Source organism: Helianthus annuus, chromosome 10 (genome assembly GCF_002127325.2).
Source record: "Helianthus annuus cultivar XRQ/B chromosome 10, HanXRQr2.0-SUNRISE, whole genome shotgun sequence".
Classification (NCBI taxonomy): Eukaryota; Viridiplantae; Streptophyta; class Magnoliopsida; order Asterales; family Asteraceae; genus Helianthus; species Helianthus annuus.
In genome coordinates this window covers 108,649,162-108,670,521 of record NC_035442.2, presented here as the reverse complement: position 1 = coordinate 108,670,521, position 21,360 = coordinate 108,649,162, and the positions used below count along the sequence as shown (strand labels likewise).

Genomic DNA, 21,360 nt, shown 5'->3' with positions numbered 1-21,360 from the left:
TACTTTATTTTATTTGAACCCAATACTAACTTAAGCATCGGAGGGGTGTTAGCCAAGCTAACACCCACCTTAGTTTTGAAATGTTTTGCAGTATATGCTTCGGGATATAGCTCCAGGATGCACACTCAGGATGCTTCGGAAGATTAGAGGATTAGCCCCCTCTCTCACGTATAAGGGATCCTGATCCCTTCATAGGTTTAAAGGTATTCACCTTTCATCCAAATTGGGTTTAGACACCCCGCCTGGAGCGCAAGTTATTCGGGAATAGTTCAAGGTGGCGGGACCAGTCCATGTAAAAGTGGCTGACAATTTCGTTACTGTTGGCTATATCCTGAATCCTAAAGGTATATGAGGATTGATCACCCTCTCTTACGAAAGGGTATTTTCATACTCTCTAAGGTTTAAAGGTTTTCACCTTTCTAAGTCTTGGAGTTTATACACTCCCGCCTGTAGCGCATGAAAATTTGGGATTATCCCCAGGATACTAAGGATTTATTTCCAGGATGTTTTCGGATTTTACCCCGATAACACAAAAACTGTCTATGCACTCTAAGTAAGTTTTTCTAAGTATTGAAAGATTTTGTACACAGGGGACATTTCTCCTAAGGCAATTATGTAAGGCACTAAGAGTCAAGTTTGGACCAAGCATGCAAGGACTGGGGATATCTTGGTACAAGGAATTGCAAAAAGGATTGAAGTTTGAAACTAGGCTTACACTCTATCTCTGGATATATTCTCAGAATATATTCTCAGGATATAGCGCAGGATATTTGTTTGGAATATTTAGGGTACGGTACTCAAGTTTAAAAATCAGAATGGAATTTGTTTGTAAGTGCTAAATAAACCATCTTATTCCTTTGAACACTTAAAACTATTGGAGGTCTTAAAAAAGAATAAACTATTTTTGAAACTCTGTCCGGATCATAGGGACTTTGAGAAGCTCTATTTGCCAAAGTTCTTTACAGGATATCGCTAAAAATATGGATCGGGGTATTTAAATGATTATTGATATCAAAACTAAACAGTATATAATGAAAGACTAAAGCATTGACAAAGGCAAATAAGTCAAAGGCAGGTCATATAATTAACATGTCAAAAGTTGTGCTTTTGGTTTCACCTTAAACTAAGGCCCATCCACCAAAAGCACAATAGGTTCCTAATTAGATTTACTTAACAGATTGAAGGTTTCGTCTCAAACCGAGACCCATCCGCCTTCAACTGTTATATTGTTCAAAATAAACGATACTAATTGATAACCAAGGGCTTCATCCTGAAACCCAGGACCCATCCACCTTTGGTCATCATATTGTTAAAAGTGCAGGAAATGTAAATTGTTAAAAAGCAGGAAAAGTAAATTGTTCAGATGATCACAACCATCAAATTTAAAAAAGTGGGCTCCGGCCTCGGCACATATATCCATCATTGCCCACTTCACTGCTTTCAAGGGGCAGCACCCTCTTCAACCATCGCTTCATCAGCACCTGCACCAGCATCCTCTTCGGGATTCTTCTCAGCATCGCCACCAGCATCGGCCGCCGCCTCTGTCGTCTTGGGAGGATCCTCACCAGCATGCTTCGCAGGATGTTCCACAGGAGTGCCTTTAAGATCCGTTAGTTTCATTTCCCAGGCCTTGACATTCCAGGAAGGGCATTCAAAGCCCAAGGCCTTGGCTTCATAGGCCATCCTTAGCCTGGCTTGAAGAAAGGAAACAACAACGGATCCTTTAAGGCCGTCCCGGTAGGAACTCATATCCTGCTGGTATTGGAGATGGGCAGCATCCAGCTTAGCTTGGGCGTCCTCGTTGGCCTTGTGAATAGCGGCTTGGTGCTCCTGGGTCATTGCCTTGAATTTATCTTCATAATGCTGAGACTTTGCGGCGGCAATCATCTCTTGGTCAGCAATGGTGACTTCAGCTTTCTTGAGCTTGGTCTCCAGTATCTTGTTAAGCCCACATGCATCCTCATAAAGGAACATGAGACGTTCCAAGCCCTACAACCAAAAGCACAGGTATCGACATATGTATAAAATACTGTCTAGGATAACAGTTAACATACATGTGCAGGATATCAGATGAGGATTTTTACCTGATTAAGAAATGAAGTCATGAACCCACTGGCTTCATTGAATCCATAGTTTTCGTATGGGAAAGCCTCGGAGATAGCCGGAGAATCTGTTTCTTTCCTCTTCCGAGCACTGAGAGCACGAGTCCTGGTGGCTGGAGGAGGCTTGGGAGTGGTGACAGCTCTCGAACTGCTGGGCCTGGAAGACGTGGGAGCTTTGGGGCTTGGTTCTTTCTTCACCGGGATGGGAGCAGAATAGCTATCTAATTCATCAAGATCGAAGACCTCTAGAGCTTTGACTGGTGCTGCATAAAAGGGAAAAACATTTAACTCTTGAATATTCATAAGTTATTATATTTGTTTTATATGTATTAATGTGCTTACCAGACATGTCGGAGCTGGATCTTTGGCTTGAACTTGCAAATGACAGAGAAAAAGTTCTCTCGCTTTCTGGGAGTTGGTAAATGCTTTTGATTCTCGAATCTGATTCAGCGCTTGGGGATGCTAGATCTTTGAAATTTGCTGCACGAGAAATAAAGATGTCAGTTCAGGATATAACTTCAGGATAAGGTTGGGGATATTCCTAAAACCCTAAATCCTACCAGAAGTTAACCACTTCACTGGAAGATCAAAACCTCTAGTGATAGAATCCCTTTTTACAAAAAAGAACTTTCGTTGCCATTTTTCCTCATTCTTTGTGGCTTTAAGAACGAGAGGGTTTTTGGAGGTTAAGAAAAGGAGAAAACGACTGTTGCCATGAGAACGAAGGCGGTAGGCCATCGGGAGGTCTTCAATGCAAAGGTTGGGGATGAATCGAGATCTGATCTGGTCCAAAGTCACCAGCACGTGCCAAACCATGGGCATGGTTTGGGCATAACTGAGACCGGTGAGTTCGAAGAAACGGGATATAAAAGCCGGAAAGGGGTATCGGAGTCCGATAGAGAAAGGGTAGGCCAAGAAGCACACCCATTCGTTGGAAGAAAAGTCCGATCGGACTTCTCTGTCGAAAGGGCGGATGATCGTACCGACAGGGAAAGCGCCGGAAGCCTGCAGGGCAGCAATGTCAGCATTGTCGAAGGAACAGACCTCTTTCTCGGGCTCTTTAAGAAGGCTTTGGGCTTCGAAAGTTGGGATTGAATCGCCTGTGTGGGATTTGGTTCCGCTAGCCATGAGGGATTTCCGTGGAGAAAAAACAGAGAAGAAGGAAAGAAAGGGAATTTACCTGAAGATTCCGGTGAAGATGATGGTTTATCAAACAAAAAGAGAGAAGATATAGGGGCTAAATGGATAGCCATCGAGTAAAAAACGCGTGGGAAGTTGCACACTGTCACTTCAAATGTCCGATCGTATTAATTGCCTCGATTCACGAGATAAGCTTTAAAATATATCCGTTGGATTGGTATACCAACCGATATATTTTGGGACAATTGTTATGGGTCATTTTCTGAGTATGCATATCCTGACTAATATCCCGCTTTTAATTGTTCATTTGTGACCAGGATGCTGGACGAGGATATTGCTAACATCCTGGGCGATATCCTGAGGTTGAGTAAATTAAACACGTGCAGGTTAATGGTTGCAAGTTACTAACGGTCATCAGGACTTCTTCTCCTTAAGACTCGGGCGAATTCGTTGTGAGGAAGCCGTTGAACCCGAAAGACTTGGTCCTCAACGTTCGAGTGGGAATATTCGCTGGATCCCGGGAGTTTAGGATAGTTTGTTATTTTATCTTTACTATAAATAGATGGGGGCGGATCAGTTTAAGGCACATAATTTTTCACGAACACTCTCGTACACCTTCACTCTCTAGCTTACTGCAATCACTACACTTGTACCCAAATCATATTGTAACACTTAGTCGATCCGCACCACATCCTGCACTGTATCCTGAAGTTTGAAGTAATAACAAGAACAAGGCAGCTGCGATTGTCAGCTCCCGAGGTTTTGTGCCGGAGATCTAGATTGATCATGGGCTTTCCTCATACATCTCGTGTCACCCCTTTACTTTTTGCTCATTGTTTGATCATAGATACAGCTCGATATCCTAAGCCGTATCCTGAAACTGTCTTTTGCAAAGAACTTAATTAACACATTTTTGAACACATTCTTTTAGCACACTACCTCACAAAACTAATTTGATCACTTAATTACTTAGGTAATTTTTGACCAAAACAGTCATGCCCACCATTGTTTATTCTATCCAGGTCATAAGTGGGCGAACAAAGTCATAAGCAGACTTGTTACCACTGTTCCTTGGCTTGTTGTTCAAGGAGATCCACTTAGATGATTGGAATCTCGTCCGCACTTGTTCTGTAGCCACTTTCCTTCACGCTTCAATGGAAAGCAGTTTTCCTTGAAGTAGTTTCGTTCATCTGCGTGATGACTTAGTTGTGGCTCTTCTGTAGATACCGATCGCGGAGCTTAATGTGTAACCGCAGTGACTCATGAGTGTCTGCGGCTTGTAACAGAAGACTCGCTTTAAAAGAGTGTTATACTTGGATGTGGCTCTTGAAGGATCAGGGGTCAGGGTTGCTGATGTGCGGCCGCTCATCATACTTATCCTTTTCCCTAACAAGAAGCTGTTTGCGCACCCTCTGTGGTTGTGAACCGAACACGAGGGATTTGAAGCTTGAAGAAGTTGGAAGGGAGTGCGGTTAGCTTTATCCTGAGAAACGGTTTTCGCAGTCCAAAGAACAACGCTGGTTCTGAGTATCTGACACACCTGTGCGGGCTCGTGTGTGTCATCTCCGCATATTCCACGTGTGCTCGTGAGTATGTGAGGATATTAGTTATACCCCTTTACATAATGTAGAGATATATATTTTTGCCTGTTTTGAGGGGTATGTAAAAAACAACATGCGGTATGGGTTATGGTGAGGTATACCAGAGAAACCGCATGCCGCTTCATGCTGACTTTTGTTGTCGTTCTTTTGTGAAATGTTGTAGACCGCACGTGCTGAAATGAAAGGACGTTTGCACTGCCCGAGACAATCACTGCGCTGTAGCAAGAGTGTAAAGTCTCTTTTGTCAGGCGCGTGGGTGGCTACTCGCGCGTGGTAACCGTCCGCGGAACCGTCGCTGAACACGTGTCACTGCATGGTTTGTTCTTTTTGCCCCGACCTTTTGGTTTCTGTTCCGCATTTATTGCGGTGACTATAAAAGGGGAAACCATTTGTGGTTTCCCCTCACTTGTTCGAAATTTCAAAAAATTTCCGGTGGGAGAGAGAGTTTCCTTCGTCTTCTCTGATAACTTGTTTGATATTCCGGTGAGGTTTCTGAGTTTCTTGTGAACTCATCTTCTGTCTCTTGCATTACATTTTCTGATGGCTGAACAATCGAATCCACATAATGTTGAGGGTGAAAACCCAGATCCTTCATCGCCGGCGGCGGCGGAGGAGGAGGAAGGTGGTGCTGCCCCCGACGGGGGCTTAACAGTATTGAAGTGGTCGAAGGGTCAGTTTGATACCCTGATGACCAGTATTCGGATGCCCCAAGAGTATGGGTTTATCTATCCACAGGAGGGTGACACCGGTGCTAATGCTCCGGCGGGATACGTCACCATGTGGGCTGACTTCTTTCTTGATGGCAACCTCCGACTGCCGCTGATGGTGTTTGTTGCCAAAGTCTTGGAGTGGTATAAACTCCATATTTCCCAAATGAGCCCATTTGGGATGATTCGGGTTTGTAATTTTGAGTACACCTTTCGTGCTCTTGGTATGGAACCCAAGGTTGAAGACTTCCGGCGTTTCTATCAGTTGACAGTGAACACTGGGTTTTTTTCTTTCGGCCAACGGTATGGGAGCCCTAAGCTGATGACCCCTCCGAAGGGTGTCACGAAGTGGAAGACAAGGTTCTTCTACATTAAAGCCGTCGCAGTTGTTGACAAAATGACCCTGCGCAATGTGGCTGATACTATCCTTGCGGAGGATATTGCTGTTCCCAGGGCTGATACGGTGGAGTGATTCCCAAAGTTAAAGACCATTGAGTTTAAGAAGCTGGACAACTCGCAGTTGTAGGTGCTGCGGATGATGTTGACCAGGCCCGATGGGAAAGCAAGGCCCGTTGTGCGGGAGAAGAGTGGTGGTAAGTATTTTTATTCTTGTGCGGTTTCCTTACTTCCTTGTGTGTTACTGATTTGTAAGTGTACTATCAGAGGACGCTGCCCTGTGGAGGATATTTGATCCGAACTTCAAGGGCAAGATTGAGATACTTTGGTGTGCGGAAGATGAAGAAGGTTTTAACTTGACCATTCGCGACAACTTCCACATTCCTGATCGCGAGGCGCTGAAGGCGCCACTGCCGCAAGGCAAAGGTATAGTCTATTATTTCCTTGCTAGCTTTGTAAAGAAAATGAACTAGCTGATTTTCTTGTTCGATGATTTAAACGCAGGTAATCTTGGGGCTTTGGGAGAGTTTGACGCGAAGGCCACTCCCAAGAAGCATGTGGAGAAAACTGTGCGGGGTCGCCAGAGGAAAAAACCTGAACCCGCAGTTGTTCCTCCTTTGGTGCCGCACGCGGCAGGTATATCTTGTTCTCGTTTCCGCAGATACACCGATTACGTGGTAGTGTCTGACACCCTTGAGGGTTTGGGTGTTCCAGGTGGTGGTGCGGCGGCTGGTGGATCCTCTTCGGGTTCCAAGCCTGCTGATGAGAAGAAGAAAAGGAAGGCAGAGGAGAAAGCTGCTGGTGCAGGTGAGAAAAAACGTCCGAGGTTGCAAACAAAACGGACAACTGCTGTTTCTCAGGCGAAGCCTGCGGTTGTGTCTGGTAAGTGAATCATAACCTTACAAGTGTTTGTCATTGTACTTGTAATTGATATTTATTTTTGCTTTGTTCGCAGAACCGCAAGATGAAGGTTTCTCCTTGTTTGATACTCCTCCTTCCCCCACGCATGACGCGGCTGCGGATGCGGGGGTGGACAAAGGGTTTACAATAAACCCCTCTGCTAAAGTGGTTACAGAGCCTTCGGTGCAAGCAGAGGATATTGGGAAGAAGACCACGGATCAAATCTTTGATACGGTGGATTCTTCTGATAATCTGATCTTTCTGGGGGATCTTGGGAATTTTAAGTTTGCTACTGCTGAAAAGCAAAAGTCCCCTGCTGCCGAGAAGGCTTCCGGTTCTGCTCCTGGGGGTGCGGGTGTTGAAGAGCCTTCTATTCAGCCTGGGGAGTCTGAATTGGAGTTCTGCTACCGCACCTATACGGAAGACCGGAGTGTGAACTACCATTGACCCCCTTGGAATGTTATGCAAGGGGATGATATTTCCACTGATCCCTCTGCGTGCAGGGATATATTGAGTGGTTTGGGCACTCCTTTTGAGGTACTTCGTGCCCGCGACCTGTCTCGTGAACACCGGATTAACCAACTCTCGTCCATGCTTGTTGGGAGTTCCATAATGGCGAATGCCATTATGGAAGACTACAAGGTGCTGGGCCGCAAGGAGGAGGAAAATGCTCGCTTGCGGGCTGAGGCTGAGGCGTTGGCGAAGGCTGCTCGGGAGGGTGCGGAGCAGCTTGAAAGGGAGAAGGCTGCTTTTGAGCAGTATAAGCAGACTGAGGAGTGGGCTGCAACTGCTGGCCTTAAACAGGTTCGTACTCTTGCCAAGTTGCTTTCTGATGAGCGTAAGAGTTGGAAAGAGTCGCTTTCTTATAAGCGCAAGAGTTGGAAAGAATCTTGGGCCAAACAGAATGAAACGTTGTTTCGTGTTCGTCAGGAGCTGATGAATGTCAAGGCAGCGAATGCTGCTTTGGTCAAGGAGAAGGCCGCAACTGATGTGGTTGCCAAAGAGGCCAAGGAGGCGGAGGCCCGCGCTGCTAAGGCTCTTGAATAGGCAAATGCTGACCGCACCAATTTAAACAAGACTGTTGAGGGCCTCCAGGTATGAGTTGTTTTTGCTCTTGAATTTGTATCTTTGTTTCACAAGTATGATTGATTATCTTTGTATACTTGTGTTTCCTTTGTTTTTGAAAGGCTGAAGTGCAGAACCGTGTGACCATTCTTGCGGAGGTCACTGCCCGCGCGGCCGAAGCTGAAGCGCGGGCACGGGAAGCTACCGAGGCTAGAGATAGCCTGGTTTCTTCATTTGATCAGTTTAAGGCAGACCGCGATTGGATGCGTGATCACGGTATCGGGCATATAAGTACCCGGTGCCTTTGCTATCGTTTAGTTTTGCCTTTGCTAACTTTATTGCTTGTACTTTGCAGATTGTTGGAGCTATCCGTGACGCACCTGAGAACGCAGCTGCTGTAGAGGAGCTTAAGCAGCGCGCGCGGGAGGCTGGTTTTAAAGCTGGCTATAACCGATGTATCAGTCATATGAACCTTTTATCCCAAGGTAAATTTACCGATGAAAGGTCTGGGTTCCATGGCGTAGATACTGAAGCGCGTCTTGTTGTCGCTGTTGCGGCGTATAACGACCTGTCCATTTCCGCCCTTGAAGAAGTTGATAAATGCTTGGAGGCGGAAGATTATGTGGACCGCTTGCGGTCGTTGTATGGTGATCCTCAAGAAGAAGAGGAGGAAGAGACTGCTGGTAATGGCACGGGTGGTGCGGGTACCAGTGGTACAAAGAAGGACTAGGTTGGCCTGCATGCCCTTTTTTGTTTCCTCGATCTAAATGTTAGAAACTTTATGTAAATCTCTTGTGCACCGCGTAGGTGTAGAATTTTTTTGAATACAAAGTTTAATCGTTTTGTTCAATTGGTATAAGTGTTTTTACTACTTGCATGCTTGAACGTGTATGAGTTAATGTTATTGTGAATAGCATTAAGTCTGAATTTGCCTTTTGCATATCTAGGTGATATGCAAGTATGTGTGGCTCAATGTAAAATTTTTTTTTACTTTCTTTGTATGAGCGCATATGACTCTGTTGGCTGTAAAGCGCAGTTGAGTATACTCTGTACCTTTGTCGTATGAGTATTAGTCAATTCCTGTTTTTATCCCGTTGGGGCTTAGGAATTGTGCAGGTTTTGCAAAAACCGTAAACGTGTATCCGGCCGGATAGACATTTAATGTTTTGCCTTTGCTGGCTTATTACAATATATGTGTGTGGTTGCCACTTTGTGTGGGTATCGCGAATGAAGATTTTGCCAATCTGTTTTTGCAGATACCGCAAAGTGTAACACGCATTTGTAATAGAAGTAATAAACAATATCGCATTGAATCGTTTATTTATTTATTTACAAATGGCCCGCGGCCCGATAGGTTACATGGAAAATGTAAAAACATGGCTTACATGTAACAGCGTCGAAGCTGTTGTGCATTCCATGTGCGTGCGATAGGTTCGCCCTCTAACGTTTGTAGTTTATACGCGCCTTTGCCCAGGACCTCTTGGATGAGGTAGGGTCCTTCCAACTTGGGGGTGAGTTTCCCTGGGCGCTCAGCGTTAGATGCTTCGTTATCACGAAGGACGTAGTCTCCCGGGTTAAAAGTACAAACACGGACGCGTGAGTTGTAGTACTTTTCAAGCTTGGTTTTGTACTTGGCCTCGTTGATGGCAGCGTTTTCACGCCTTTCTTCTAGGAGGTCCAAGTCAAGCCTGCGTTCCTCACTGTTGTCTATCTTGTTGATAGCCAACATTCTGGGTGAGCGGAGACCTACTTCCGCAGGGATCACCACTTCGGAGCCATAGACCAGGCTGAAGGGTGTCTCACCGTGACTTGTTTTTGGGCTTGTCTTGTGAGCCCATAAGATACTCGGGAGTTCATCGACCCAGCCACGTCTGGCTGTTCCCAACCATGCTTTGATGCCTTCGACTAAACTTTTATTGATACTCTCGACTTGGCCATTCCCTTGCGGATGCGCCACTGAGGAGAATATGTGTTCAATGTGTAGTTCCTTTAGCCATTTTTGAAAGTCGTCGGCAGCGAAGTTGGTGCCGTTGTCGGTAACGATGCACATCGGTAGACCGAAATAACAGATGATATGTTCCCAAACGAATTTCCTTGTTATCATAGCGGTGGTTGAGGCGAGCGGTTTTGCCTCTACCCATTTCGTGAAGTAATCAACAGCCACTATGATAAATTTCAGGTGCGTCCGGAAATGGTCCCACCACATCGATTACCCATTTTTTGAATGGCCATGCGGTGGTGATGGGGATTAGGTTGTTTTTGGGGCGCAGGGTCTTGGGACCATGCCACTGACAATTGAAACACTTGCGCAAGACTTTGACCGCATCCAGGTGCATACCGGGCCAGTAGTACCCGGCGTTCATAATTATGGCCACTACCATGCGTGGGCTTGCATATATGCCACATATTCCCTCGTGTATCTCTCTGATAAGGTACATGGCATCTTGGGGGTCGACGCATCGTAGGAGTGGCCCCAGGTATGATTTACGGTATAAGATACCGTCTCCCATTTGATAATAACATGCTTTGTATTGCAACTTGCGTGCCTCTGCCTTGCTTTCGGGAGTAACACCTGATTGCAAGTATGCAATGATTGGTGTCATTCAGGATGTTGTACCGTACTGGATGACATTGACTTGGCGCGGGGGTACTAAGGGATTTTGTAGAATCTCGATGCGTATCTCCTTTGCCAGGTGTTGGAAGCTGTGGATGCGAGTTTTGAAAGTGCATCCGCAGGTTTGTTTTCACTCCTGTTGATATGGCGGATATTGAAGGAAGTGAACTTTGCTTTAAGTTGCAGGGCTTGTTCGAGATAGAGGATCATGATATCCCCTTTTGCGGCATAATCGCGCGCACCTGTCCGGCAACCAATAGTGAGTCGACGTGTGCTTCCAAATGTTGGACGCCTAGTTTGACTGCCAGACGTAGCCCTGCCAGTAGAGCATCATACTCTGCCTCGTTATTTGTGCTTTTGAAATCGAGGCGGATTGCATAGGTAAGCTCTTGACCATCGGGGCTGACGAGTCGCAGACCCGCACCTGCACCATCCTCATTAGATGCACCATCGGTATATAGTGCCAAGGTTTCTGAGGAGGATGGTGGTGGTGTAGGGTTGTGTTCTTCTTCGCATTCCTGAATGCGCTTTGCCGGTACTTCGGCAATGAAATCAGCTAGAACTTGGCCTTTGATTGCGGGGCGCGACTTATAGATCAGCGTGTTTGCACCCAGTTCGATGGCCCATTTTGCTAATCTCCCAGAGATGTCGGGCTTTGAGAGGATCGACCCGATCCTGTAGTTGGTTAACACAGTGATGACGTGGTTTGCAAAGTAACGTCGCAATCGTTTTGATGCGTGTACCAGTGCAAGTACCAATTTTCCCATGATAGAGTATCTTGTCTCTGGGTCGTTGAGCATTTTGCTGATGTAATAGATGGGTGTCTGAACTCCCTCCCGCTCCACTATGAGTACCGCACCTACCGCATTGTTTGCGGCAGATAGGTATAAGATAAGTAGTTCTTTCTTGTGTGGCGCGGTTCAAGTTGGGAGTTGGATCAGGCACTCTTTCATCTCCCGGAAAGCGTTTTCAGCCTCTGCGGTCCACTGGAACTGTTCCTTTTTTAAGCAGTTCCGCAGAGTTTTGATGAAAGGGTAAGATTTAGCTGCATGATTGGCTAAGAATCTGTTCAGTGCTGCTAGCCTGCCAGCTAGTCGTTGCATTTCTTTCATCGTAGAAGGCGATGTCATGCGCTCGATTGCCTGAACTTTTTTCGGGTTCACCTTGAATCCATCTTTAGTTACGATGAATCCAAAGAATTTGCCTTCTTCCATTCCAAATGAGCATTTCCCTGGATTGAGCTTCATGTTGACGCTACGCAGAGTCTCGAATGTTCTTTCAATGTCGGTGAGCATGGTATCCTCTTCCATGCTCATGACGACCAGGTCGTCCATATAGATTTCGACACTTTTGCTGATTTGATCACCAAAAGTATCGTTCATCAACGTTTGATAGGTTGCGCCCGTGTTGCGCAACCCAAACGACATTTTTGTATAACAGTAGTTCCCGGTAGGTGTGCGGAATACCGTTTTATCCTCATCCTTGATTGCCATTTGTACTTGGTGATAGCCTTTGTAGTAATCGAGGAAGCACTTCCACCGAAACGGGGCGAGGTTATCGACCTTTTCGTCGATTTCGGGAAGTGCATAACAGTCTTTGGGGCAGGCTTTGTTAAGATCTTTATAATCGACGCACATGTGCCAGCCCCCGCTTGGTTTTTCTACCATGACTGGGTTGGATAACCAAGTCTGGTACTTGAAGAAACACTGGTTCAACAGATCAGAATCACTTGAACCAGGGGGTTTGAATCCGCATAAAAGGTTAGTTCTCTCTCAATTGGTTCAGTGGAAGTCGAACTCCTTCTCCGATGATTTCTGCAAAATAGAGCACCGTTAGCCTCGTCAAGGGGAGAAGAGGGTTCTCTCCTTGACCCGACTCTGGTGTGAGAATAAGTATTTGAATGGAGAAGATAAAAGTATTTGAGTAGTGAAATTGGATCTGCGTCTATACCTGAAGAGTTCTCCTATTTATAACCGGGAGTTTGGGAGGGAAAATCTGTTATTGAAAAGATAACGGAAGATGCTAACGCCGTAGCGGTTATTTTTCCTTCCGTTAAGTCCTTTTGATCTTCGTTACGTTGTTATGATCCTGATGTGAATGCACACGGATCGTGACTTGATCTACGGTTGGGGAATCGCCACGTGGAAAGTGGTTTAAGTGGAGATCATCCCCCAATTACATGCTATCGTTGTGATTTCAGGAATGTTTGTGATGATGACATGTGTCCAGACGGTTATAACCGTCTTGGGTGGTGCACGATCATATTTCTTCTAGAAGATTACTGCTGTAATCTGGTGTGACACCTCTTAGTGTGTACACAGCCGAACAAATCCCAGTCTGGGTAAAATAATATCCAAGTCTGGATATTTGGGTGGACATTTTGGTCTCAGGGTTTTGACCCTTTTAAATGGAAGGCGGCGCAAGGGTTCAGTTTTCCCTTTGGGCGCGCGACTATCGTTCGTTAGTTTCTTTCTTCCTTCTGCAAGACCAATGCGCGGCCGCGCAAGGTTAGAAAGGTTGGAAGGTCGGTTTTTGTGGGATTTTTGGGACCTTACCCCTTCAAGTCCCCCCAGTCTAGTGTTGTACTTATGCAAATAAGTGGAGCACTGGACTTAGGAGAGGAAAAATGTCTTTTTTAAGCGCTAGAAAATAAGGAATTATGAGAAAGTTGTAATTATTTTATTTTTTTATTTTTTGAAGAAAAAACGTGACTTGTAATCATACTCTGTCAGGTGATGACGTCACTTGTCAGTAAGTGTGGATATTTCTCCTCATTGGTCTCGAGATTTGTAATGGCACTTTGTCAGTCTTCATTAATTGAATAAGTGACCTAAGTTCCTGTAGCGCCGTTTGGATGTGATAGTTCTGACAGTTAATGATGGATTTCTCTTTTTTCGAGGTGTTGAGTTCTCTTTATATATGCATGCTTGAAATACTTGATCTTAGTTGAGTTTTGTCAAAGAAGATGAAGCGTTCTTACCACACTCGTCTCCTGCTAGATGCTCTTAGAGTGTATGATGCTGCCGAAGGTCTCGTTCTTCTGTCCCGTTCACCACCTCTCATTATTGCACCGGTGAAGAAACTGATCGATCCTGTTCCTCTTGTAGTTGCTGATTCTGAGTGCAAAATCTCTCATCATACTACCATTTCTGCTGGTGCTGATATTATATTGGATGTTGATGGACTGATGACTCAGTTTCCGACACTTCAGAGAGGGGGGTGTCGGTTGGTGTACCGACGTCGGAAAGTTTGCCGGAATAGGCAGGTGTCCACTGTTGATGATGGTTCTGGTGTTGACTAGATATTCAAGCCTAGGGTCTACCCCTGTCTTTTGTTAATGCTTTTTTGTTGTAAGCTTCTGGGTACTGGACAAGATTTTTTGAAGATCATTGTTATGATCTTGTTAAGTGTTTATGTTACACTTCCTTTTTGATAATGTATATGATGATATACTTTTTTTTTCGAAGATTGTTGTTATGATTCGTATATGTGTAGATTACAATATGTTGCATGTGTGTAATTACTTTGAATAGGTAAGGCGAATGAGGAATGGTATTGTGCTCATGTGTGAACGTTTGTCAACAGCTTGCCTGTTGCGGGACTGTTCATGAGGTGTACAATGTTTGACCATGTCGTTTTCGCGCAAACCAAAGAAATGTCATGCAATTTGTAATAAACAGTGTTGTAAGTAAAAGTGATATTTGTATTGATAAGAGCGCAAGGCTCGTGATACAGGATAAGTAAATTCATTACTTGTATGCTCTTTTTCGCTTGTAGGCTGTGTTCATATGTAACAGCTGCGCAGCTGTTGCGCGTTCCAGGTGCGGGGAACTAAAGTCCCATCAACTCTTTTTAGGGTATATGCCCCTTTGCCTAAGACCTCATTAATGACATAGGGTCCTTCCCACCTCGGCGCTAATTTGCCGGGTTTTTCAGCGTTTGAAGCCTCGTTGTCGCGTAAGACAAAATCTCCGGGGACAAAAGTGCAGATGCGCACTCGCGCGTTGTAATATTTTTCTAGCTTGGATTTGTATCTTGCTTCTGCTATGGCCGCGTTCTCGCGCCTTTCTTCCAGAAGATCTAAATCCAGCCTCCGTTCCTGTTCATTATTCTGCTTTTCCATAGCCAACATACGCGGTGAAGGTAGGCCTATTTCTGCTGGAATGACAGCCTCTGATCCATAGACTAGACTGAACGGGGTTTCTCCGGTGCTAGTCTTTGGCATTGTTCGATGCGCCCAGAGGATGCTGGGAAGCTCGTCAACCCATCCTCTGCGCGCTGTCCCCAGCCGCGCTTTTATACCATCGACGATTTGTTTGTTTATGCTTTCTACCTGACCATTCGCTTGAGGATGCGCGACGGAGGCGAAGCTGTGCTCAATGTTCATTTCTTTGAACCGTTTTTGAAGGTCTTCCGCGGCAAAATTGGTACCATTGTCAGAAATAATGCGCAATGGTAACCCAAATCTACAAATGATATGTTCCCATATAAATTTGCGGATTACCATTGCTGTTGTTGAGGCCAAAGCTTTAGCTTCAACCCATTTTGTGAAGTAATCCACTGCAACAATGATGAATTTTACTGCACCCGGCGCATCAGGAAATGGGCCAACAAGATCGATGCCCCATTGTTGGAATGGCCAGGCGGAAGTAACGGGAATTAGCAGATTTTTTGGTCGAAGTGTCTTTGGTGCATGGCGTTGACATGCCTCACACCTCCGTAATAGATCAACTGCATCCATGTGCATTCCAGGCCAGTAGTATCCAGCGCTCATTATTTTTGCCACTACCATACGCGGTCCCGCATGTATCCCGCATAATCCCTCGTGGATTTCTCTGACCAGATACTGAGCGTCTGTTTTATCAACACAACGTAGTAATGGACCCATAAATGATTTTCGATAAAGGACGTCATCCGCCATCTCGTAATTTATTGCTTTGTGTTGTATTTTTCGGGCTTCTGTCTTTCCTTCCGGGAGTTTTCCGTGTTGGAGGTATAAGATAATTGGAGACATCCAGGACGGATTTCCCATTTCTATAACATTTACTTGCTTTAGGTGAATGGAAGGATTGGATAGTACCTCTATGCGCACCTCTTTTGCTACGTGTTTAAAGCTGGTAGCAGCTAACTTGCTTAGCACGTCGGCGTGTTTGTTCTCGCTTCTGTTTATGTGATTGACTTTGAATGTCTGAAATTGATTAATTAACATCCGCGCTTGTTCGAGGTACAATGCCATAGCCTCACCTTTCGCGTCGTAGCGGCCGTTAACTTGTTCAGCTACTAGCTTTGAGTCAACGTTAGCTTCAAGGTTTTTTGCTCCCATTTTGAGTGCTAGACGAAGACCTGCTAGAAATGCTTCGTATTCCGCTTCGTTGTTAGTACTTTGGAAATCCAAGCGGATAGCATATGTGAGTTCGTGATTATCCGGGCTGACTAATCGGAGACCTGCTCCTGCTCCGTCGTCATTGGACGCCCCATCAGTGTGTAAGGTCCAGACTCTGTCGTCAAAAACAGGCGTTGGATTTTGGATTGCTTCACATTCTTGCACTTTATCAACGGGAACTTCGGTGGCGAAATCTGCTAGAACTTGCCCTTTGATTGCTGGTCTTGGTCTGTAAAAAATGTTGTAGCCTCCTAGCTCGATGGCCCATTTGGCTAATCTCCCCGCTATGTCGGGTTTTGACAAGATTTGACCCAGATGATAATTTGTCAGTACTGTGATGACATGGCCTGAAAAATACCTGCGCAAGCGTCTGGATGCGTGTACTAGCGCTAAAACCAGCTTTTCTATCATCGAATAACGAGTTTCAGGACCGGTGAGCATTTTGCTGATGTAGTAGATTGGAGTCTGAATGTTTTCCCGCTCTACCATTAATACTGCGCCTACTGCCACCTCCGCGTCTGACAGATACAAGATTAATGGTTCTTTTTCCTTTGGCGCGGTCAGTGTTGGTAATTGGATTAAATATTCTTTCATTTGCTTGAACGCTGCTTCCGCTTCGGGTGTCCATTGAAAGGGAGTTTTCTTACCGCAGTTTCGCAGCGTACTGATAAATGGGTAAGATTTTGCCGCATGATTAGCCAAAAATCTATTTAGAGCTGCTAATCGTCCGGCAAGCCTTTGCATTTCTTTGACTGTTGCCGGTGATGGCATTTGCTGAATGGTCTGTACCTTCTCTGGATTGACTTTAAAACCGTCTTTGGTAACTATGAAACCAAAAAACTTTCCTTCTTCCATTCCGAAGGAGCATTTTGTCGGGTTCAATTTTAAATTTACGCTTCGTAAGGAATCGAATGTGCGCTGGATATTGTGGAGCATCGTCACCTCTTCATGACTCATGATGACGAGGTCATCCATGTATACTTCGACAGTTTTGCCAATATCCTCGCTAAAGATTGTGTCCATTAGGCGTTGATATGTGGCGCCTGCGTTGCGCAACCCAAACGGCATTTTGGTGTAACAGTAGATGCCTTTGTCTGTGCGAAATGCGGTTTTTTCTTCGTCTTCTTCTTTCATCTGGACCTGGTGATAACCCTTATAGCAGTCGAGGAAGCATTTCCACCTGAATGATGCTAAAGAATCGACTTTCTTGTCTATTTCTGGGAGCGCATAGCAGTCTCTAGGGCATGCTTTGTTGAGGTCTTTGAAGTCGACACACATTCTCCACCCGCCGTTATGTTTTTGCACCATGACTGGATTGGCAACCCATGTATGGTATTTTACTTTGCGCAAGATTCTCGCGTTGAGCAATTCTGTTACTTACTCGTCCATCGCTTTTGCTTTTTCTTCGCTGAAGCTGCGCCTTCCCTGAACGACCGGATCTACTGATGGTTTGATGTTTAAACAATGTTGCGCGATATCGCGTGGTACCCCCGTCATGTCCGCTGGGCACCAGGCAAATATATCTTTGTTATTAGATAACAAGCTTTTCAGCTGTATCCGTATTGTTGGTGACATGGCATGTCCAAGCAAAATGGTTTGCTCTGGGTACTCGCCGTTCAAAACCCATTTCTCTGGTTCATTTGGTGCTGAAGTTTTGACTGCCTTTGCTGGAGGTTCATCATCTACGGACATGACTTCCTTGCTTGAATAGAGAATTGCAACTCCGGTTTCTGTTGGAAATCCGCAAGCCGCATGCGGAATTGAAGTGATCATGCTGAATTCTCTTTGCGACCTTCTTCCGAGCAAAATGTCATGTCGTGATGTTGCTGGCATGACCATGAAATTTACTGTAACTGTTCGTGAGTGTTTGCCGTCTGACAAAGTTACCGGGAAAGCGATTTGTCCCAACGGGAAAACAGCTTCATTACAGAATCCGGTGAGAGGGAAATCGACCGGTTCCAATCGTGCTTTATCTTCTGGATCCAGTTGCTTAAAACACTGCTCATATATGATATCCATTGAACTTCCTGGATCTATGAACATATAGTCCGTCCGGTAATGACCAAAAATACCAGTGATAATTACTGGTCGTTCTTCCTGAGGGCCCCCAGGAACAACAGGGAACACGACTTGTTGTTCTCTCCAGTGTTGATCATAATTTCGTTTGCTTGCTCTTCGTGATGGTCCCCCTTGAACCATGTGTATTTGTTCCTGATGACCGCCATCTTTGTTTTGGCTAAATTGGATGTTCCTCCAAGGTGGGTTTACCAGATTCAATTCTGTACTGTTGACTCCTTCTCCAGATCTGATGTCTGAGGAATCAGATCTGGTGATTGTGTTTACAGCAGTCTGGTATTTACTAATCCCATGCTTTGGGAATCGTTTTTTCTGGTAATTGTTTCCGACGTTTGGTCGAGGACCATGCTGTCGATGAGAAGATGAATTTTCTGCCATATGCAAAAACAGAAAAATGAGATGAACTGAACCGAAACGAGATAGGAACTAGAAAAACTGAGAAAATGGTGGGCGTGACGGGTGGTCCTTTGGACAACCCTTAAGCATGTTAAAAGACGAAATAGTCCTCCACTTAATCATGTAATTATCTTGAATTAGATAACTACGGTGCTTATGTTTCAGGTGCGGTTTAGGAGCTAAAAGATGGATTAAACGCAGCTTGGGAGGCTTTGGTGATGAACGGGTCAAGAGTGGAACAAAAGATGAAAGAAAGAAGAACTTTCAGGTCATCACCGTAAATTACGGTCCCACCGTAATTTACGGTGGACCTGAAAAACAAATGGTTCCCACCGTAGCACAGGTTATTCCCACCGTAACACTTTGTTGTTCACCGTAAATTACGGTGGTGCCGTAATTTACGGTGGAGTCTGCGAGAAAAACTTGTAACTGCCACTATTAAGTTGTTTTTGGGGTGTCTTTTCATTATCTATAATCATTGGACGGTTGTGGATGAACATTGGGGCGAATTTTGGCTACTTGCTTGGTTTGTGAACATTTCTTATCATTCGGTTTTGTATTTTCGATCTGTATGAACACTAGTTTGATTATGATGATGATTCACCGAGCCATGTCCGGCTAAACTCTTCGGTGATCATCTTAGGTGAATGTTTCTTGAACTTTTGTGTGTTTAATTTCTGAATTTCTAGAATGATAACTTGCGTTGCTTGAATGTCATGGTGTATGTTTGATTGTTTGTAGTTTATTAATCAATATTGCAATTTCTAGTCTTAATCGTACGTTCTTGGTGCCATTGGCAATCGAGATATCACGGGAAGGGTTAGGGTTGGTTATTGATTAATTGGTCATCGGGAAACAACCTCGCGTTTATATAATCCGAGTACTTTGTTCCCTTTTATCACTTCAATCATCTATACACGAGTTATGTCTATGTAACTCTTTCTAGTTGAATTACACACAATTGTTTAAAGAAACTGAAACCTAAGGTGATCATTGTTCTCTCCTAATTTGTTTTACAACCAACTTTGATTTGAATTAGTTTTTAATTTAGTTTTCTAAAACAACAATCCAAACTCTTGAATTTTAATTTTCTGCAATTTAGTCTAATAATTAGTTTAAGTACAAAGCTATACATTCAACACATCTTCCACATACTCCCTGAGTTCGATACCTTACTACCACTATCTATAGTTGTTTGGGGATTAAATTTGCGTGACCCACGACATCACGTCAAATTTTGGCGCCGTTGCCGGGGAGCAGTGCGCAACGTGTGTTAGTTTAATAGTTTTGTTTGTTATTTTCGGGTTTACGTTGGTTGTGTTTAGTGTGCAGGTACTTCAGGTGTATGCATACTAGAGGCTCTCACAGGTCATCACCGCTATCGTTTGATCCGGAAATTGAAAGAACGCTAAGACAAAACCGAGTTTTAGTGCGAGAAAACAAAATCATTGGTTCACCCACTTCACCCATCACACCGAGAAACATAATGGCTGATTCTCAAATTCCACCTACAACCAGTCAATCATCCTCATCTTTTATACCTACTTCCACCCAACCATCACCAAACACTACATTACCTAATACCACCGCTGAATTTACACCATCCAATGTCACCCAACCAATCACCACTCAAACTGAGCCTACCATCACCTACAATCCATCCACCACAATCCCACCATTATCTCACTTCTTTCCCCCAACTACGGGTCAATCATCATCCACCTTCACAATTGCACCCAATTCAACTATCGTGCATACTACTTCATCTTTTAGACCACAACAACAACAATCGGGCTTCCAGTATTCGACCATCCCATTTGGGCAGACCTCGGGAATTCAAGGAGATGGTTATGATGAGGGATTTGAAGATTATGAGGGTTATGAAGATGATGGGTACGGTTATGGAGGTTATGGTGATCAAGGGGAGTTTGGGTATTTGCAAAGTCAATCTCAAGGGATGGCAAGTGTTGGTGGAATGCCACAACAACAAATTATACCACAACACATTCGGCCAAGACCACAAGGGCCACCAATAAACAACCTATTCCATTGCAACAAGTTCGGCCACAACATGTACAACCACAATTTCAAAGGCCGATTCAATACCCACTGATGCCCAACAATCAATTGCACCACAAGGGCCTATACCAAGACCAATGGGTCCTATTCGTCCAAGGGGTCGATTGGGTGTTCCAAGAAGGCATCTTAGGGAACAAGCAAGGGGAATAGAGGCACATTTCAGGCCAATCATTACTCAAAACCCTTCACCGGTGGTTATCCCTCACAACAACCAAGGGAGAACTTTTGAAGTAAGAACAAACTCGTTGCAAAGTTTACCGAAGTACAAAGGGTTAGCAACGGAGGAGCCGTATTTCCATTTAGAGGCCTATGACTCAATTTGCAACACTTTTGGGAGTCAAGGTTTTTCGGCCGATGAAGTCAAGTTAGTCTTATTTCAGTTTTCTTTGGAGGATAAGGCAAAGAAGTGGTTCTACACTTTGCCTTCGGCATCTATTTACACTTGGGGAGAAATGCAACAAACTTTCTTAGACGAATTCTATACCGCCCAAAAGAGCAATGATGCTAGAAAGGGGTTGAGGAGCTTCCAACAACAACATGGTGAGATGTTCCATGAAGCGTTTGAACGATTCAATATGATGATTAAAAATTGCCCTCACCATGGGATTGAATTGTGGGAGTTGATGAATGCTTTTCATGAGGGGTTGAGTGCCGAAGACGCACGTGATTTGATGTCTATCACCGGTGGGACTTTTGGAACAAACTATGAGAATGAAGATTGGGAGTTCTTGGAAAGCATGGCAACTACGTCAAAGAGGAAAGCTCAAGCTTCAAGAAGAGCCCGACCGACCACTACCCGACCGCAAGTGCACGCCATAGATGATGGTAATGTTCAAACCACTAACCAAATATATGATGTTTGTGCTTTGTGTAATGAAATAGGTCATGCGGCTGAAAATTG

The 21,360-nt window shown here is 44.7% G+C and overlaps 2 protein-coding genes and 1 non-coding gene across 3 annotated transcripts; 1 reads left to right on the top strand and 2 right to left on the bottom strand.

Annotated features, from left to right (window-relative positions):
- Nucleotides 1-7,458: 7,458 nt before the first annotated feature.
- Nucleotides 7,459-8,641, top strand: LOC110881690 (tol-Pal system protein TolA-like). Its single transcript, XM_022129875.1, has 4 exons — nt 7,459-7,629; nt 7,777-7,881; nt 8,034-8,159; nt 8,267-8,641. The coding sequence occupies exons 1-4, from the start codon at nt 7,459-7,461 to the stop codon at nt 8,639-8,641; spliced, it is 777 nt and encodes a 258-aa protein (XP_021985567.1).
- Nucleotides 8,642-14,309: 5,668 nt separating this feature from the next.
- LOC110881691 lies at nt 14,310-17,216 on the bottom strand. Its single transcript, XM_022129876.1, has 2 exons — nt 15,241-17,216; nt 14,310-14,991 (listed from the first exon to the last, which is right to left on the bottom strand). The coding sequence occupies exons 1-2, from the start codon at nt 17,214-17,216 to the stop codon at nt 14,310-14,312; spliced, it is 2,658 nt and encodes an 885-aa protein (XP_021985568.1).
- A 3,744-nt stretch (nt 17,217-20,960) lies between these two features.
- Nucleotides 20,961-21,066, bottom strand: LOC118483450. The gene has a single exon (XR_004870739.1). It is a non-coding gene; the product is annotated as a small nucleolar RNA R71 (small nucleolar RNA).
- Between the last annotated feature and the right edge of the window lie 294 nt (nt 21,067-21,360).